This window comes from Gambusia affinis, linkage group LG12 (assembly GCF_019740435.1).
Source record: "Gambusia affinis linkage group LG12, SWU_Gaff_1.0, whole genome shotgun sequence".
Taxonomy (NCBI): domain Eukaryota; kingdom Metazoa; phylum Chordata; class Actinopteri; order Cyprinodontiformes; family Poeciliidae; genus Gambusia; species Gambusia affinis.
Window position 1 is genome coordinate 19,046,254 of NC_057879.1, and position 18,837 is coordinate 19,065,090.

At 37.2% G+C, this 18,837-nt stretch overlaps 3 protein-coding genes across 4 annotated transcripts in view; 2 read left to right on the forward strand and 1 right to left on the reverse strand.

The window, feature by feature from the left end:
* Window positions 1-2,449, forward strand: part of yes1 (YES proto-oncogene 1, Src family tyrosine kinase) — a 27,884-nt gene extending 25,435 nt beyond the window's left edge. Inside the window, exon 12 of the mRNA XM_044134214.1 lies at window positions 164-2,449. Within this exon, the coding sequence (XP_043990149.1) occupies window positions 164-372 (209 nt within the window). The 3' untranslated portion in view covers window positions 373-2,449. The remainder of the gene's footprint in view (window positions 1-163) is intronic.
* On the reverse strand, window positions 2,380-8,955 carry clul1 (clusterin-like 1 (retinal)). Its single transcript, XM_044134215.1, has 9 exons — window positions 8,899-8,955; window positions 6,501-6,638; window positions 6,193-6,341; window positions 5,934-6,104; window positions 4,687-5,125; window positions 4,467-4,589; window positions 4,165-4,379; window positions 2,589-2,767; window positions 2,380-2,470 (listed from the first exon to the last, which is right to left on the reverse strand). Exons 2-9 carry the CDS (start codon window positions 6,601-6,603, stop codon window positions 2,455-2,457), a joined length of 1,395 nt encoding a protein of 464 aa, XP_043990150.1. The 5' UTR covers window positions 6,604-6,638; window positions 8,899-8,955; the 3' UTR covers window positions 2,380-2,454.
* Window positions 8,956-11,991: 3,036 nt separating this feature from the next.
* Window positions 11,992-18,837, forward strand: part of colec12 (collectin sub-family member 12) — a 29,254-nt gene continuing 22,408 nt past the window's right edge. For both annotated transcript variants that reach the window (XM_044134231.1, XM_044134232.1), the window contains exons 1-2: window positions 11,992-12,474; window positions 15,755-15,805. In XM_044134231.1, the coding sequence (XP_043990166.1) occupies window positions 12,468-12,474; window positions 15,755-15,805 (58 nt within the window). In that variant the 5' untranslated portion in view covers window positions 11,992-12,467. The remainder of the gene's footprint in view (window positions 12,475-15,754; window positions 15,806-18,837) is intronic.

Genomic DNA, 18,837 nt, shown 5'->3' on the forward strand with positions numbered 1-18,837 from the left:
CAGTAGTGATTGGACTAACCAACTTTGATACCATTCAAGTCTCTTTATCAAACCCCAAATTTCCCAACTCAGAGATTCCCCAAACAACGCTAGAAGTGCAAGCCTTATTTACTGGGATGTATTTTCTTCAATATACTCACATTTTGATTCTGTGTTTCTCAAGGTATGGTGAACAGAGAGGTACTGGAGCAGGTAGATCGCGGTTACCGCATGCCCTGCCCCCAGGGCTGCCCAGAGTCGCTGCATGAGATGATGAGGCAGTGCTGGAAGAAGGAGCCAGACGAAAGGCCGACGTTCGAATACATCCAGTCCTTCCTGGAAGACTACTTTACAGCTACAGAGCCACAATACCAGCCTGGGGACAACCTTTAAGTTAAACTCTAAGGTACATTGGTGGAGATCAAAAAATATTTTTACACTAAAAAAGCAATTAAAAAGTAGGCCATGACAACACTGGCAACTGGAAATGATTGTCCCTGATGTACAATGGGACCAAGTGTGCAAATGGGTATATTAAGCTCTGGGAAACTATCAGAATAAATTCATGTGAGCTGGCCACAACACTGTGATACAAACAGACAGATGGACGTATTCTTTTTTTTTTTTTTTCTCTCTAAACTTTTTAAATGATGGTTTTCTCCCACCTTCTTACAAATTCCCTCTTTTTATTAAGTCTGATTTTTTTTTTATCTGAATCCAGATCTTTTATATGAACTATCGTGGATTAAGGACGTCTTTCTAAGCGACCAATAACTGGTTAACTTGAGTATGTGATATGAGTGTAAAGCATGTGGCTAATTAAATAAAAAGGTCTTCTGAATGGATGTAAGAATGTACCGAGAGATCAAAGCTGATGTACATACAGTTTATATTATAAACATATTTTTAGCAGGTGTGATCAGATGGACAATTCAGGATAAGAGATGGGTTTTATATGATTTTTAACTTGAACTGAAAACTCAGTTTTTCCTTTTTTGCCTTTCTTTTATTGTCATTTTAATTTGGTAATCCTAAAACAACATTTTGATCATTTACATAGATTTTTTTTTCTAATTATCTTTTTCAAAAAGAACAATTTCTATGAATTAACTTTAAACTGTGCAATTAGGAAAGAAATTATCTGATTTCATTTGTCAGATTGTCTTGTTTGGTGGACAACTCCACTAATAAATTTTTTTTTTCTTTTTTACTTTTAGTTGCTCACAATTAAATATCAGTTTCAGGAAGCTAATTAATTAACAACATACAGGGAAAAAGAAGACCTTTCAAATGAGCTTAGCTTTTTTATTTGTTTTTCTTGATATACATTTCTAGTTGGAATTGAATTTCTAATTGGCAATTTATAACATCCTATGTGGGGCAGATTCAGGAATTTACATTTTGTGGCTCCCCTAAATATACTTAACAAATGTATTTAATTTTAAAAGTCACATTTATTTATTTCTTTTTTTAAATAAATGATATACTTTTTAAATTGATCAAAATGTTGAAGAACATTTTAGCTTTAGCTCATATATTCCTTTTTTTTTTTGCAGCATATGACTTTACATTTTTAATAAACTCTCTTCAGAATGGGAAAGGTATGTGAACATGCCAATATACCTTGGTTACTTATTGTAACCAAGGTACAAATTGGTTACAATAAGTCACATGTGTTCTCTTGGCAACGTATACAGTCAAAACAAAGTTTAAAATAACAGATTTATATTGCAGGTTTATCATTCCACTCCCACACAGCGAGGAGGATGGGAACCAAGGTTAAAAAATAGAAATCTTCAAATTCTACTGTTAAACTACAGCTAGTATGAAAATATGGTACTGCAAATAAAAGATGAACTTATTTTGAGCATTTTTACACATATGTGAGGAGGTTCTGTACTTGAGTACCGTATGTGACATTTACCTCCACTTTCACACTCATAACCTAATCTAATAAAACTCCGATAACACAAGCACATAAGAGACTATGGCTGAGCCATGGCTTAGTTCTTTAATAGATAATACAAATGTCAAAGTTTGTTTAAATTCTCACAGGTACAGAATCCTTGAAAGTATGAGAAATTAGACAATACTGAAGATGTGAATTTTTTTTTTTCTTTCTGTGCATCATTCATGTAAGAGATTGTCCCTTAAGAATGAGACCTGATCTAGTGTGGGTACACATGATGAAAGTTATGAGAATGTTAACTAATATGATTTTGTACAGAATAAAATAAAACGATAAACTAAATGTTACATGTAGCTTTCATGTGTCTGACATCCACTAAAACATTCAGAAAGTGTCTCATTTCACTTGGTCTGTGAATAGAACATATTTTGTGAAGTTACACTATTTAACAAGAAGAAAACTTGAAAGAGTCAGTTAAATATTGACTACAGCTGTAGTGTCTTCGGATATCAACATGAAGATCTTCACTACTATTAAATGCGGAAAATAAAGAAGATGGAGCAGTGTTACGCATCTTCAATCCTGTTGGGGAAACAAACGCACTGTAAGCAACAGAGCTGTAATGTTAAGAGTTTATGGTTTATATTGTATCAAAGAAATGGACCACATTGCTAAAGCTGAGCCGTTAAGCAAGACTCACCTGACCATCTCCTTGTACTTGTCCAGAGCCTCCTGGGCCACGTACTGGATGAAAGCTGGATCGTGCAGCTCCAGCTCCCCAGGGATGTTGAGTGTGAGTGGGGGAGAGTTCAGGACATTTACTTCCACCTTAGTCTCAGTGGCAGACATATTCTGCTCCTCATGGCTCTCTGGTGCCACCTAGAGAAAAGAAAAAGTAATTGTATTTTCTCTTGCAGACAGATGTATACCCTTTTTTTTAATTCAAGATATCGATAAAAATGTTTCTTCAATAAATTCAGAGCAGAAACGCATTCTGATGAAGCTGGTAATCTTCAAACTGTGATTTCAAGTCTATGAAGCCGAATCATCACATATTGTGATATTTCAAGTCTTTGTTTCTGTTAATGCTGATGATTAAGATTAATGGCTAATGAAAATAGTGAATTTCATCTTAGAGAATTTGAATATTACATAAGACTAATAGCAGAAGATTTGAAAGGAAATGTTGATTTACAGTTTAACTTTTGCACATATTACTACAGCAGGGAGACAGTCGGATTGTGGGTCTGGTGAGATGTTGAGAAAACGTCTGAAACAGCATAAAATGTAAAATTCCCTGACTGGTGGTTGCAGTTTCTTTGGACGTGTTGCAACATACTGAACCAACTCTAGCTGATGACTTGTTGCCCTAATGCAGGGGTGCCCAAAGTGGGTCCTTGAGGGCCGGTATGCTGCATGTTTGAGTTCTCTCCCTGGTTTAACGCACCTGGATCCAATGATGGCTAGTTAAAAGGCCTAAGAAGAACACTGACATGCTGAAAAGGTTGTTACTACCACTAGGGAGAGAACTAAAACATGCAGGATGCCGGCCCTCCAGGACCAACTTTGGGGAACCCTGCCCTAAAGTGTGGACACTTCACACTGAGCAAAGAGCAGCTTGGATTCTGTACTTCTGCACTCTTCCTCCAGACTCTGGGATGTTGTCTAGCTAAGATGGTAAATTTACTTTCATATAACAGGAGGACATTGAACCACTGAGGAGGACTCCACTCCTTTTTTTTTTCTTAACTAAAGTGAGATGCTTCTTATGTTGCTTCTGCTTCAGAGGGATGAATGGCATTGGAAAGGCAACAATTATAGCAAATATTTTAGATACAGTGACTCTTATAGCTCTGTAGAAAACATCTAATGAATTCAGCAGCACAAGTTAAAATTGCTTGTAGGGGTACAGTCAAAGCTGCAAAGAATGCAGGGTATAAATTTGTGAGGGTTGTTAGAGAAAGCATGTCTGTTGATCTTGATATCCGTGCACCTTTGTCCACCACAGGTTCTCCTTCTACTAAACTTCTTGTCATATTTGGATGCAGCATTCTGGGAGCAGCTAACGTCTTTACCACTGAGCTTCCAGATGATGTCTGTGATTGTTTTGTCTTCCCTATGGTTTTCAGATTTTTACTTGTTAAATTGAATTGCTGAAAGAAATTCACTTATGAAACATGGAGAAAACTTGATTCAATTCACATTCACAGCTTATTCAATTATACTTTTGCCTCCTCTGGTCTGTTGCGTGTTTTTTCTCCACCCTGCCTACTCACCATTGTGATGCGGAAAACATTTTGAGGAGTGCTGCTGTTGCTCACAGCCTGAGCCACCCAGCTGAACTCTGCTGCCATGTTGGTTAGCCACTTGACCGTCTCGTCGGTGTGACGCTGGACAATGGACAAGATTTCATCATATTGCTGTTTGGAGACATCCAGCAGCTCGGATATTTCATCCAGCTCCACATGCAGTTCACGAACACTGGTGCACTCTGTGGCGAAATGAAAACATGAGCTGTGGTGTCTAAAGGTGTCAGCTGGACAAAAAATAATACATTTTGAGTGAATAGGCGATTCACCTGTGAGCAGAGCTCCCTGGCAGGTCTCACACTTGTTCTGAAGCTGCCAGCACTCTGATGTCTGCCTGCGGAGGTCTTTGCACAGCTTTCTGTCCTGCAGGAAGCGAGGGAAGCTTTTTATCTCTGGACAAAAGAGAAAAATGTGTATATAATTACCTCGACACAACTCTGGTCCAATGGCACATGTATGGCATCAGCAATGTGAAATGACCTGAGTTACCTTTCTTAGTCTCCTCCTCCACAGTCTGATGGATATCATCAAACACCTGGGTAACCACAGCTCCAAACTCCTCCACCACACTCTTTCCAAAGTCGAAGAATGACTCCAGCACCTCCTCCAGCCCAACGCCCTGCAGGAAGCCGGAGTCGCGCCCAGGGTAGTATGAATCGGAAGCGCTTTCCTCTGACAGTTCATTGGAGTTGTTCAGGAAAGCTTTCTGAAGAACTCCATCAAGCCTGCTGCTCATCCTGGAGACCAAAGTGATGCTGCAATTCACCAGGGTCCCCACCTTGCTCATAACTCGCTTGAAAGAATTCTCAATCTGAACTACATCTGGTTCTAATTCATCAGGACTTTGGTTCATCAAGATGTCTCCTGCTTCCAGAGGACGCTCTCTTGGACCAAAGCGTCTGGAGACTCTTTGGAAAAAGGATTCCACCTGCAACACATGAACGTTATGGCAGTTGGAGTATTTGACTGGTATCCTCCCTTGTAGCTTTAGGCTTGAGGGTGGTGAGATGATTGCCAGGTTTATTGGAGAGATTATTTAACAACTGGGAAAGGAGGCAGTTTTCTGAAAGTGGTAAAAATATGGCATGCTACAAACCTAACATAAAATAATTGTCCACCTAAACGTAGACACCAGGCAAGGAGAGCATTGTATAAGCATCCGAGGTCTCTTTGTTTACTAAATTTTATATATCATGCAATAAAATTCATAAGATACATTGAAGCTTATGGTTGCAATTTGGCTACACAAAAAAGACAGAAATGTTATACTTTAATATATGTCATACTATATAAATCAATAAAAATCTGAATTTATTGAGACTGTGTGTTGGGCCCCTATCTGTGGTTGTTTAATGTCTCATCTTTGTGGGGTAAATGAGGAAATTATTGGTTGTCTGTCTCCATTGTCACATTGTTTTATGAACTGGATTTAACATAAGGAAGATTAGCTTGTATTTTATATTATTTCTTCACTGGTGTACACTGTAGTTACACCTTTCAGGCCTTTAAAGACCAATGAAAACAACTTGTGAGGTAAACTAAGTACTCTGATTTTGCTCAGCAGGACAGCTAGTCATAAATGGAAACTCATGATTATAAAATAACTTGTATTATCATTCTGCAGGGGTTTTAAGTAAGCAATTACTAGCTGTTCAGTGATGTTCCAAAGTAAAATAGAAGGTCTCAACCCAACTTCTTAATTCATTTTTGACATTGTAAGAAGAAGGTTTTGATACCTTGCTGCGGAAAGAAGCAAAGCCCCTGCGGCATGTGGAGGTGTAGAAGGTTTTACATGCATCTTCCAGACAGGGTCTGCATTCCTCCCACTCTGACTGCAGGGAATCTTTGCACTGCTCCTCCGCCTCCTCCAGCTTCTCACTCACATCCTTTGCTAGCTGGGCTGCCCCCTGGTGGGAGAAGTGAAAGTTTGTAACAAATTTCCATCTTGTTTGAATATTTTTTTTCTTCTCATTTATGTCAGGCAAGTTCTCTCGCCTTCTTCTTGTCGCCGCTGTGCTTCAGAGAGTTCATGAGGTGCTCATGCTTCTGCTCATTCCTCCACATCACCTCCCTCATCTGCTTCACGCCATACAGTGCTCTTTTCATCTCCTCATTCACAAGCTTCTCACCATCCTCTGACAGCTCTGAGACAAATAATGAACATGTTGCAATATTTCCTTTTCTCACACTTCCAAAAATTGGAAATGTGTGAACCGATTTTAAAGGAATACTTGGAACATATTAAGTCTTTCTTTGTTTGGATGGAAACAGGAAATGGAAATGATTCTGACTTGCCAACTTACGTTTTAAGATGTCCTCTGAAAAGACATTCATTTGGTCAGCATCAGCAAGACTAAGGACACATGAAGCAGCGACGAGAGTCGTCAAACTGAGAAGGAACTTCATTCTTAGTGGTGATTTGTGATGTGATTCAGATCAGTCTGAAACAAAGAAAATAGAAGACTTTTTTATTCATTTATACTTTTTGCAGGAGTTTTTTTGATGACTGATGGTAAAACTCAACTTTATGCATATCGGAGTGGTTTTTTGTTTGTTTGTTTTTTTTTTCACAAATACAAATCAGAAAATACTCCTCTACTATGACACCCATTAATAAAATACACTGCTACTAACTGACATGCGATGCCACCTTTATGAGTAAATGGAATCCACTTATGGGCAATTTAATCTCAGTATGTATCCGGCTCTTTTGCAAAGGTCTAAAGGGTTTGTTAGAAAACATTACACGAAGCATTATTAAGAACAATGAGCAAACGAGTCAGGAAAAATGTTCTGGAGAAGCTTAAATAAGTGCTGGGTAATGAAAGAACCTGGATGGAGTTAAATCCAAGGCAATCCTGGAGGAAATATTTTTCCGATGCTGCTAAAGAGTAGAGAGTAAGGTTCACCCTTCAGCAGGGCACCAACACAGAATATTATATTAATTACATAGAATATAATTACACAGAATATTCTATTTTGTAAAGAATTGCTTGGATGAAAACATGTTTATGTGTTAGACTGGTCGAGTCAAAGTCCAGACAAAATCCAATTGAGTATATGTCCCAAGACTAGAAAACTGATAATCACAGATGTTCTCCATCTGACCTGAATGAGCTTGAGGTTTTGCAACAAGAAAGACGATAAAAATGCAAAGTTGGTAGAGGTAAAACACTTTCGTCTGCAACTGTTGTAAAATATGCTCTATAATAAGAATTGATTCATGAGGGTTGAATAGAAATGCAGGTTGTTTGTAAATATATATATATAAACCTTGCAATGTTCTCCTTTTATTTCACAAATATCCATTAATTAGTGTCACTTAAAATCCTAAGAACATACAATGAACTTTATGGTTATCTATCCTATGGTTATCTGCGGTTTAGACACAGTGTCTAAACCGCAGGGTTACAGGTTGGTGCCAGTCTCCAGCAGTCACTGGATGAGAGATGAGGGACATCCTGGACTGGTCTTTGTGGTTTTGACATTACAAAATACGGGACAAAAAATCTAGATGTGTTAATACTTTTGCCACTTGTTTTAAAATCTGATCGAGGTAATAGGGTTTTAACTTGACTGTGATTTAACGCAAGAGGCACTTATCTAATGTGCCACTAGGTGGGGCTACACATTTGCTCACAAAGTATAGTCACATGGAAATTCTTTTCTCCTGGTTTGATCACACATGAACATTTCTGTTTATAGTTTTCAAGAGCAAAAATATTAAAGAATTAATTGGTAATAAATGAATTCTTCTGATGGCAGGAAAGAAAAATACCCAGACTTTCTTACATTTATGTATTAAAGTTCCAGTTAGAGTTTAATATGTTTAGGAAGATTTAAAAGGTTACATGTCTTTTCTATTTGTAGCACTTTAAGCAAACTGAAAGTCTGTTTTTCACTGCATTTCATTTGTTCTATAACCATATTTCTTCTTTTGGCTTTCACATCTGACTGTAGTTTTTGGTCTGAGCCATACCGCAAAGAGGCCAACAGAAGTGTGTGAGCCCTGAATAAATTACATTGTTGGGTTCATCTCAGCAGAAAAACAGTGTTTACGTCAGCGACCGCCTGCTGTTTCAGAAACCGAGCTCCATCAAGTCACGAAAACATTCAGAAAACAAACAAACAATAAAAAAAATCAAAGCAAATGTATTTTTTATTTTTTTATTTATTTTTTTTTGCCAACTTTGATTCAGCAGCTGAACTCCCCTGTCTGCTTTGCTTTGTATCCAGTTATAGTTCGGAGTTATACAATATGGCAACCAATGAGGATTTAGTACAAATGTAGATGTACCCGGTTGAGGCCAGGGTTTAAACTGGTTATAAAAGCTGCTTGTTTAAATCCTGCTGCCATCAAATGTAACCTGTATTTATAAACTTCATAAAGTATTGTGAAAAGATGGCTAAATTATTCTAACATTTAAAGATGGAACCAAATATTTGTAACATTTTCAAATGATAAAAAAATCTTTGCTTCTAAAAGTAAGGATTTTCTTCCTTACTTCTAAAGATCTTAGAAGTAAAGAAGATATCTCACTGTAAAGGAGTAGGTAAATGAGCTAATTCTTTCAACTCATGAAAAAGAGTCGGATGTACTGAAATCTCACTAAGGTACCCCTGGAAGTACAAGTAAAATTTACATCAGACTGAAAGATTTGGACTGAAAAAAATTGGTCCATCAGAACGTAAACAACTCACCAGCAGAAGACTGAAGCGCTTCCTCCTTCTGATACGAAACAGTGTTTTGTGTGAACAGAAGTGTTTGTGTTATCTTGACCTGCTCAGGTCTATTTGCGCTTGTCCTACGTGAACTTTATCCTCTTACTGTCTTTGCTTGAGGTTGATTCCCGTTAATCCACCGCTGGGCATGCTCAGAGGAAGGATTTGCGTAAGTGGTCATATCAAAGGAGCTGCTTGTTGTTCACAAAACTAATTAGTTTTTGGTCATTTACCATGAGCATCTAGTGGCTGGAAATAGTTTTAGTTACCAAAAAATAATGAAAGATGGTTGATTGCTAAACATGTGCAGCGCTTCTCTGGCTTCAGCTCTTAAATCATCTGTCAGTGGGAATCATCGAGGTCTTGGTCCTAACAATACAAACGCTTTCAGAAGATGTTTCATCACAGTGAGCTCATCTTTATTGTTTTAGTAATTGTGGTGTTTGATGATTAATTTGTTTGGGTATAGGAAACATTTCTAAATGAGGAAGAAATTAGATCAACAAGATGATTTTCACTGCAAGGAGTTCTGGAAACCAAGAAACTACCATTGTTTGCTACTGCAAGAGCATTTCTTTGAAAAGGCTTTTCCATTTCCCAAACTTTTACCCATTTTTTAGATTAGAGCCGCAAGTTTCATTGTTTGATAGATCAACGCAAAATAGCAAATTATTCTGAAGTGGAGGAAATATGATACATTGTTTTTCAATTGTTTTACAAATAAGTGTCTGAGGAGTGTGAGGCATTTGTAGTCATCAGCCCCCCTTTCTTTAATGTTCTTAAATAATCATCTGAGAAAGATGTAAAAGAATATGGCACAACTTCCAACTAACTACATTTATATGTCCACTTAAGTGACCTTCAAGGTAAGGAGCATATTCATCAGCGAAACAGAAATAGTCAAGAGACTCGTTGTAACACTCAAGAAACTTCCGAGATTCACTGATCAGGTGGGGACATATGAAGACAACAACCCTAAACATACAACTGATGTTCACAGGCAGTCTCTAGTTGTTTAAAGCTGATAGAGAAATATCCCAATATCTGATGTAAAAGACACATAAACATTGACACAAGGTAGCTCACCACGCTTTTCAGATTTTTCATTGCGACAACAAAAACCAAAGCAACTTGTCATTTTCCTACAAGTTCAAGTGTAGAGTCTAATATGTGTTAAGATAGAATCCCAGAAACACACACTAAAAGTTGTGGTTGTCATATAACAACAGAATAAAAAAGTTAATGGGGTGTGACTAATTTCTCAAGCCTAAACCTCTTTCCATTGACACAAACCAAAAATACCAAGGATCTGTTCAGCTGTAAAATGATTTCAACATATCCTTTCATCAGATTTGAATCCGATGTGTGACACAGGACGTTGTTCTTAGGTTTTTCTCTGCAACTATTCCTCCTCCTCCCAAAAAAAATGTGCTCTTTGCAGAGTCAGTGACCCAGAAAATCGAGTCCTTAAAGGATCATAATCAGAAGCAGACAGAACTTTAGCCCTTGCTGGCACTTTCAGCACCTGGTTCATATAACACCATAGGAAGAATATTTTACCAGATATTATCCCCTGGTCCACCTAGACCACAGAAAGGACTTTATAGTAAAACAAGTTCCAAGTGGTAAAAGACTGCAGACAAGCAATTAATCACAGAGAGATCAACATAAAACAAAAGTTTTAGGCACAAAATTTTTTAACTTGATCACATTGGCATGTTTTAGTTTGGAAGACAAAGAGATGAAGGACATAAACAGTTTCACAATGAACAGGGCTGATGAATGGATGATCTTTGAGGTAAAACTGAAATGAGAAACGTTAAGTGTCGCTCAGTCAACAGAAAACTTCATTTCGACAGGACACAGCATCCCTTGGAGCTTTATGTGATCACATTAAAAGTACTGAGATGAGAAATGTGTTTTTGCTTAAAGCAGGGCGCTCAGGAGGTCATATTATAACTTTTTTGACTTCATATGAAAATGAATGTGTCATGTTTTTTGCTTTTAATTTTAAAGTTATTCTATTTTATTCAGAACTTATTTGTCTATTCCAGTGAACTACCTAAAAAAAATCTTACCTGGAATAAGGTTTAAACAATCCACATAATCAATGCAGTTACTCAAACTACAAAACATTTTCTACCAAATGTTAAGAAATGTTAATGTGAAACAATCTCTAAAGCATATGAATGGTTAATGTAGTGTTATTAACCAAGTAATTACGAGTAAGCACTTTAATCAAACTTTCAAAATTTTGTCATAGATTTATATTATATCCACACATCATTCATTTCATTTTATCTTGAACAATACGAAAAAGATTTTCTAGAGTTTTCAAACCTGGGCCCTATCGTTTATGCACGGATGTCCTGAATTTCACCACTGAATTTCAAAATTTTGTCATAGATTTATATTATATCCACACATCATTCATTTCATTTTATCTTGAACAATACGAAAAAGATTTTCTAGAGTTTTCAAACCTGGGCCCTATCGTTTATGCACGGATGTCCTGAATTTCACCACTGAGCCACAAGAAAGGATATTTCAGTTCTGTGACTGAACCCTTTACATGTTTGGTCCCTTATTTAATTTCCCTCTTAGTTCATGACCAATCTTGAAACAGGCCAAAATAAGTGCTGCGTGTAAAAATAGTTGGCAAACGTCACCGTTACATCATCCTCTTTACTGCCCCCAAATGGCCAAAACAGAGCACTAAGCTTGCATTGTGCAGGTGGACTCTATCCAGCTTAGAAAATTCAAAGTAAAGTCAAAATAAGAACTGGAGATTACTGCTTTTTAATTCAAATTTCAAAACAAGGCTGTGCTTTTAAAAATATTTTAGCTTTAGGTGGTGCATTTTTAAGAAAATAGTTAGTTCCATTTTTACACAATTTTATTATCTCCCTTATCCAAACCTCCATGTTATACAAGTTCACACTGTGGAATCAGAATTTTATTTTTTCGTTAAGTACAATTATTCTCTATGGTAAAATCACATAGCAGCGCACAAAGAAAGCAGCTGTGTGCAGACGGTGCGCACAGATGTGAGGAGCTCGAGGTTTCTCCAAGCAGTGCGTGCAGCACTTCCTCTCACGTTAGGACTCCTTAAGTTTTCAAGCTCCTCTTGTTGCTGCATCGGCGAGAGTACCACCTCAGATCCGAGTGGGACACAGAGTCAAGCTCATCTCAGCATCTCTCTTAACTGACAGAAGCCAGGGGAAATCATATGAAGTTTACATCATTTCAACAAAGTTCTTTTTATTTTATTTATTCATTAGATTTTTTTTTGTCTTTTTTGGCAGCAGCATAAGCAATACCTGCACTGAAGGAGAAGAAAGAGAGAGATACACAGTGGGGGAAAAAACCTACTTGGATTTGCCTCCTATTTTTTCTTTTTTTTCTTTTTTTTATTTTCTTAACTTGTTTTTCCTGCTAATAAAACGAGGACAGTGTGATACCTGCAGATTCAAGGTGCCTTATGGCAAATTCCAATGCGATGCTGGAGTGACTTCAACCAGTAGATAAACAGACTCCAGTGAACCACAATGAAAGGTAGGCTTCACTTTAATAATAACTATTAAAATTGTTTTAAATCGACCGCAGGCTTATAAACGCCACGTGTTGGTAATGACTGATCAATTGTTCCTCGCTCTCTCTCTCTCTCTCTCTCTCTCTTTTGTCACATTTTCTTGCGTTCATTCTTTCTCCTGCTCTGGGACAAGAGGAGAGGAATGCGTGGGTTACTACTCTAACATCTGGTTTCACTTACCAAGCTTTTGCCTGAAATTGTTTTGCATCTGTCCACCGATGAACATCAGACAGAAAGGCAGATAAAAAAACAGCTGTCCCAAACAGAAGTTATGCACATGACTTTAGACAAATGGCGCTTGAATATGTAGCTCGCATTCATGCACTTATTTTAAAAGTTGATCCTGCCTCAGATAAATCAAGTGCTGCTGCAGGAACTAATGAGTCAGTTTAAATTGAAGCATAATAAAAGCATCGTTGTGGCCTCTCTTGTACTCCTGCTGCTTTTAAACACTAAATTACGTCGTATGAATCACGCTGGCGCTTATGTAAACAAAGGCTCATAATAAACTCGCCTGGATGTGAGGCTCATGTGGTTCCCTGATGTGCTGGACTTTGCTAAATAAAGACAGAGGCATGTCGTTCCCAGCCTCTCTGGGTAAGTCAGTAGGCTATGAACTTGTGGGAAATAATTAACATCCCAACAACTCTGCCCCCTTGTGGTCGTTCTCAGAAAACTGTTGATTGTGAGAATAACAACAAGGCCTTGCAAAAGTATTCACACCGCATTGAATGTTTTTACATTTTGTCACGCTACAACCACAAACAAGAACGGATTTAATGATACACAGTTGTTGTTGTTATTTTTTTGCAAATAAATATCTAAAAGAAATGTGCAGAGCAGATTCCACCCCCTTTAGGTCTGTAAATTACATAATTTCTGCATAAATGAAGTTGGTATGAATGTCTCAGACAAACGTTAGAGAAACAAACAAGCATGATAAAGACAGAAGAACACAGTTGGCATTAAGTTATGGAAAATTTTCAATCAGGGTTAGATTTTGAAACAAAACAAGCTTAATCTTGGCACATTGCTTAATCCATAACCTGAAAATGGAGACACTATTTGTTGTATAAAGCCTTTAGAGGTCTTATTCCCAGTTTGCCAGGAGACATTTAGGAGACAGCAAATTCAGACGAGACAAAATTTGTTGGAAAACTAACACTGCAACACTGAAAACACCACCCCCTTTTCAAAACATGCTTGTCATGCTGTGGAGGATGGTTTTATTTAACAGGGGAAATTCAGTGTGTCAAAGTGTAAGATCCCAACACTTGGGAAAAATGGAAGAAAACCAGTCAGAGATTGCTAGCAGAAGAACGATGTAATGGCTTAACATCAAACCAAAAAAATGTGTTAAAGGGGACTAGTTCAAATCCAGCTTTAATTATTGCACTGAAAGCCAATTGAAATTCACTTGATTAGTACTGGAGATTTTCTAAAAGAAAACATGTTTTGGATACAATCCTACTTTGAATTACCGTAACAGTTTTTGTTGGTCTTACAGTGGGTTAAAATTGATTGCAGAGTTTATACACTATACTACAGTATATTGCCAAAAATATCAATATACTTGCCACAAACACACACATACACCCTTACAGACATTCACACACAAACTGTAATGATACCTTAATCTCGATATAGACTTGACTTACCCCTAGCAGCTATAACATCTTTTACTTTTCTGGGAAGGCTCTTCCCAAAGTTTATGAGTGTGTTTATTGGAATTTTTTAATATTCTTCCAGAAGTGCATGAATGAGGTTAGATAAGATGAAACCTGGTTTGTAGTTTTAACTCTAGTTTAAGACTGAAATCAAGACATTTTGCCAGGCAGTTGAAGTTCCTCCACACCAACTTTAATCTCTCCTCTCAACTTTGCTTGGTGAATTCTCCAAACTCATTCTGAAAATTTGGATTCATAAAATTGTCTGGAATTTCTTTGTAAGCAGTAGCATTAAGATGTATTTTCACCATAACTGAAGGTCAAAGACCAACCCCTAAAAAATAATGCCACATCATAAGACAACCTCCACAAAAGTTTATACCTGGCACACCACGCTCAGGCAATGGCAAAACCACAAAACCCAAACTATTTGGAGTGCAATCTGTCAATGTCAACATGCACAGTGATCCTATAGTGATTTTACCTGGAGTGACATTTCAAAGTGAATTTGTTTCACCTTTGTTATTATACCACAAACAATTGACTCCAGAAGGATTAGCAGAAAAGATATGTTCAGCAATGATGCCAAATAGTGTCACTATTATATATATATTTATATACAAATTAATAAATAAATTAATGTATTTATTTATTGTTTTACTAATGTTTGAAGAAGCAGTCCATCTTTAACCTGTAGCCATGGAAATGGTTGGAACATCTGCACTCAGTGATTGGGCTTGTTTAATACGGTGTATTAAGTATGATAACATAAAGGTGGTCTTACTTTTCCTTTAAATAGTTTATTTTATCCACAGTTGTGTAACGATGAAATACTTCTGAAATGCTCTGTGTTCAGATTACAGAGAAAGGTCCCTCAGTTTCGTCTGTAAAACAAATGAAATTCCCATCTGATGAAATGTTAATATTGAGCAACCTCCTGCTAAGTAGTACAGCTGTAGCCTTTCCAAATAAAATCCAAACAACCTTCACTCTGATTCACATTTTTCAAATCAGCCATTTGGAAATAAAAAGCGAAGCGTGATTTCCCCTGAATGACTCTTGAGCAGCCAGGGATGCTCATGTTGTCCAAGTTTGATACAAACACAATCATGTCGCTCATTAACGTAAACCGGAAAATGTTTAATGGAGATGTTGGGAAAGCCAAAATTCCTCCTTTGGATCTTTTACAACAGCTTGGATTATTCATATCACTCTTTAGCTCATCGTGGGGTCTGCTATGTGGTAACTGTGATTAGAAGCTCATTTCCCAGAAACAAACAAAACCACATTTTCTCAATGGAGGCTTTTTATCCTATGAACTGGAATCTGTTCTTTTTTTTTTTCTTTCTATGATCTGTCTCGGTCATTTTGATCAAAGTTGCATAAAATAATCTTTGTCAACACATAGTATTCATTTAGTTTTTTTAACGTAACTTGTTTACAGAAATGTGAATAAAATACTTAACCAACCATGTTAAAGGATCTGCACCTCTGAAGACTAAAACATTTATTGTTTTGTTTTATGTTTTTAAATTAAATACATTTTTATTTCCTTAATTTCTTTTTTTCTCTGCAGACGAATTTACTGATGAAGAGGAGGTGCAGTCCTTCGGCTACAAACGGTTTGGTAAGCATTGACTGCCTCCTTCATTTCTATCTTTGACCACTCTTCCTATTAGTTTCACTCCCAATGACACAATGTTCATGTTAATACAAGTTATTGAAATTTAGGGGCTGTTGTGTTTTGTTTGGAGTAGATCCCACCTACACTAATCCCAGAGGTCAAACAGAAACCAGAATTTCCCAGAAACAAGCTCAGTTTTGGATTTTTCCTTCGTTGTTTCTCTTTCTTTTTATACGACTACTGTGTACAGTAAAAATGGAAACCACAGACTTCTGGGTGTTCCTGACCAGCTGCTGACTTTGCACTGTTTTCACAATATCAGACTGCTTTCATTTCACTCAATACAAAACTATTCTTTTGTGAATCAACTTTTCTACTCACTCTTTCTCTGCTTGAGTGTTTTTTTGTTCATTCACAGCAGTGATTGCTCTGAAATGAATCACATGTTTTGGTTTTAAATATTTTACTGGCAATGCAAGGTGTGTGCACCAATGATTAGATTGAAAAATATTGCTCAGTTTTTGTTTGTTTTCTTTTAATTATTAAGTGTAAGTTTAATCAGTTTAATAAAAGAGGAATTATTATTTTTTTTTTGCCAGCAATGTAGGCATTGAGCCCTACATTGTTGAGGGCTCGATGCAGTGGGACTTTTGATCATTCAAGCAAGGCAATGTCTTTTGTCCAGTGAGTCAATGTAACTTGACTAGTCAGCAAAGCTGATCCAAAATTCCTTCTTCTTCTTTTGTGTTATTGCCTCGTTTGGCTTGTGCTGCTGCAACTTTTGGATGATGTATTGGTTGACCCTGGGGCCTTCTGCAAAGATCAAGTTACTGCACTTGAGGTTATTTGGTTTAAGAGGTGTTTTAGTGCTCATTTATGTGTTCCTTAAGCATTAGGCACCCATATGTCAAGAGGTGCAAATGCAGCAGGAATCCAGAGACTGTATGTCACAACATTTAGTTTGTACAGTCTTCTTGCCTGCTTGACATTTGCAAGTATTGAAGCTTTTAATAAGTGGACAGTTCGGATTTTCTTGGTTCCAAACTAAACATTTGTCTTGCTATGGACAACTTCACGTCACCAAAATGGGATTAATGCATTTGTTATTTATTTTGAGCATATTTATGTTTCATGTATAGGCTTGACTTTTGGTTGGCAAACAGCTGTACACAATCAGCTACCAGGTTAAAGGATCACTCCACATAAAATCCATCTTCTAAGTATCTGACAATAAATAAACTCCTACAAAACATTCACAGAGCCTTCATTATGTAGTAATTACTTTGACTGAGCATAAATACTATGAAGAAATACATCACTCTGCTAAAGTATTTACACCCGTTTAACTCTTTTCAGCCACAACCTTCAAAGTATTGCAAAAGAGATTTTAAATACTTTGTAGAACCACCTTTTCCTGTAATTACAGCTGCAAGTCTGTCTCTATCAACTTTTCACATCTAGAGACTGAAATTTTTTTGCCAGTCCTATGCAAAATAGCTCAAGCTCAGTGAGAGTTAATGGAGAGTCTCAGTGAACGTGGGTTTTCAAGTCTTGCCACAGATTCTTGATAAGATTTAGGTTTGAACTTTGACTGAGTTATTCTAACACATGATTACCCATCAAGCTGAATCATTCTGTCATAGCAGTTGCTGTTCTGCTTGAAGGTGGAACTCATTTCCAGTCTGAAGTAATAGGTTATGTTTCAAGATTGTACATTTTTATATTCATCTATTCTCCCATCGGTTCTGACAAGGCTGAAGGAAATCATCCCAACATATTGATGCTGCACCACTATGTTTCACTCTGGGAATGGTGTGATCATGGTGAAGAACAATGTTAGTTTTTCACTCATAGTACTTTGTGTGCAGGCTAAAACTGTTGCATTTTGGAGCCATTTTTTCACATGGCTGCCGTCTTCTACATGACTTGTAGACCTTACGTTTACATTTCTTCGAGCAGCGGCTTTCCTCATACCATTATTAGCTGGAGGCCAGATTAGTATGGTGTGGGACAAATAGTTAAACTGTCAACAGATTTCTTTCCCTGAACTGCAGATTCTTGCATCTCCCTTATTTTTACAGTTGTGCTTTTAGCTGCTTCTCTGATTTATGCTCTCCTTGCCCATCTTGTCAGTTTAGGTGGACGTCTTGTTAGGCTTGTGGTCCCTTTTCTTTTACAGATTATGAACAGTGCTCCAGGAAATTTTCTAATCTTGAGATCTTGATCTAAAAACTATGATGCAGATGAGAGTAAAAAGTGTAGAAAAGCTTGAGCACAAATGCACACCACCCTTTTCCACTTACGCTAATGTTGGTTAATTATATGATCCCAGTAAAATGCACTGATGTTTGTTGTGGTAACAAAAATGTGACAAAATGTTAAAAAAGTTTAGTAACAGAGCTTTTGCTTTGCCCTTTGATTAAAAAACCTCATGGCTCCTGCGCACAGTTTATTGCTCTGAACTAAATCTTTTCATCTATGGGGCAAGCAAATGCCTTTTCCAAACATGTAAACTCCTCGTCTGCTGCACATACTTGTGCACTGACAGAAAACTCTGGCTGCTTTGCCATTCATATGTTTTTAGCAAGGAGAGGAATGAAGTACATAACTCATTCTGGCATCTGGTCTCCACAGAGGGTTTATTTTTCCACTGTGAATCCAAACCTGAGACGCTGCTGATTTGCTTCCTGTGTCCGTACTGGAAGTTTATTCAATGCAAACGTGAAAACGCCAAAAGCAGGAGAGGTGGAGTTTACAGGAGTCCGGATCCAGGTGTGTGAGCAAGAGAAGAGGCAAGAGGGATGGAAACTTTTTTATCTTCAAAACGTTTTTCAACTTACTTTTTTATGTTGTCAGGGTTGTTTTTGATTTTAGATTTTTTCATTTTTTTTAATTTTTTTTTGTTTTGTTTTGTTTTTCAGCAGGGAAACATTTGTCAACACTTATTTTGAGCAGAGGTTTCACATTCCTTGCCTGACTTATTTTTGGGAGCAAAACAGCGAGTGGCTTTAATTTACGGGGACTTTATTATGAGA

What these genes read in the sequence shown, in the direction of transcription:
- clul1 (XM_044134215.1), bottom strand. Translation starts at nt 6,603, where the DNA reads ATGAAGTTCCTTCTCAGTTTGACGACTCTCGTCGCTGCTTCATGTGTC. An exon ending in TTCAGAGGACATCTTAAAAC is followed by an intron (nt 6,342 to 6,500) that starts GTAAGTTGGCAA and finishes TATTTGTCTCAG; the next exon opens with AGCTGTCAGAGGATGGTGAG. An exon ending in TTGCTTCTTTCCGCAGCAAG is followed by an intron (nt 5,126 to 5,933) that starts GTATCAAAACCT and finishes CATGTGTTGCAG; the next exon opens with GTGGAATCCTTTTTCCAAAG.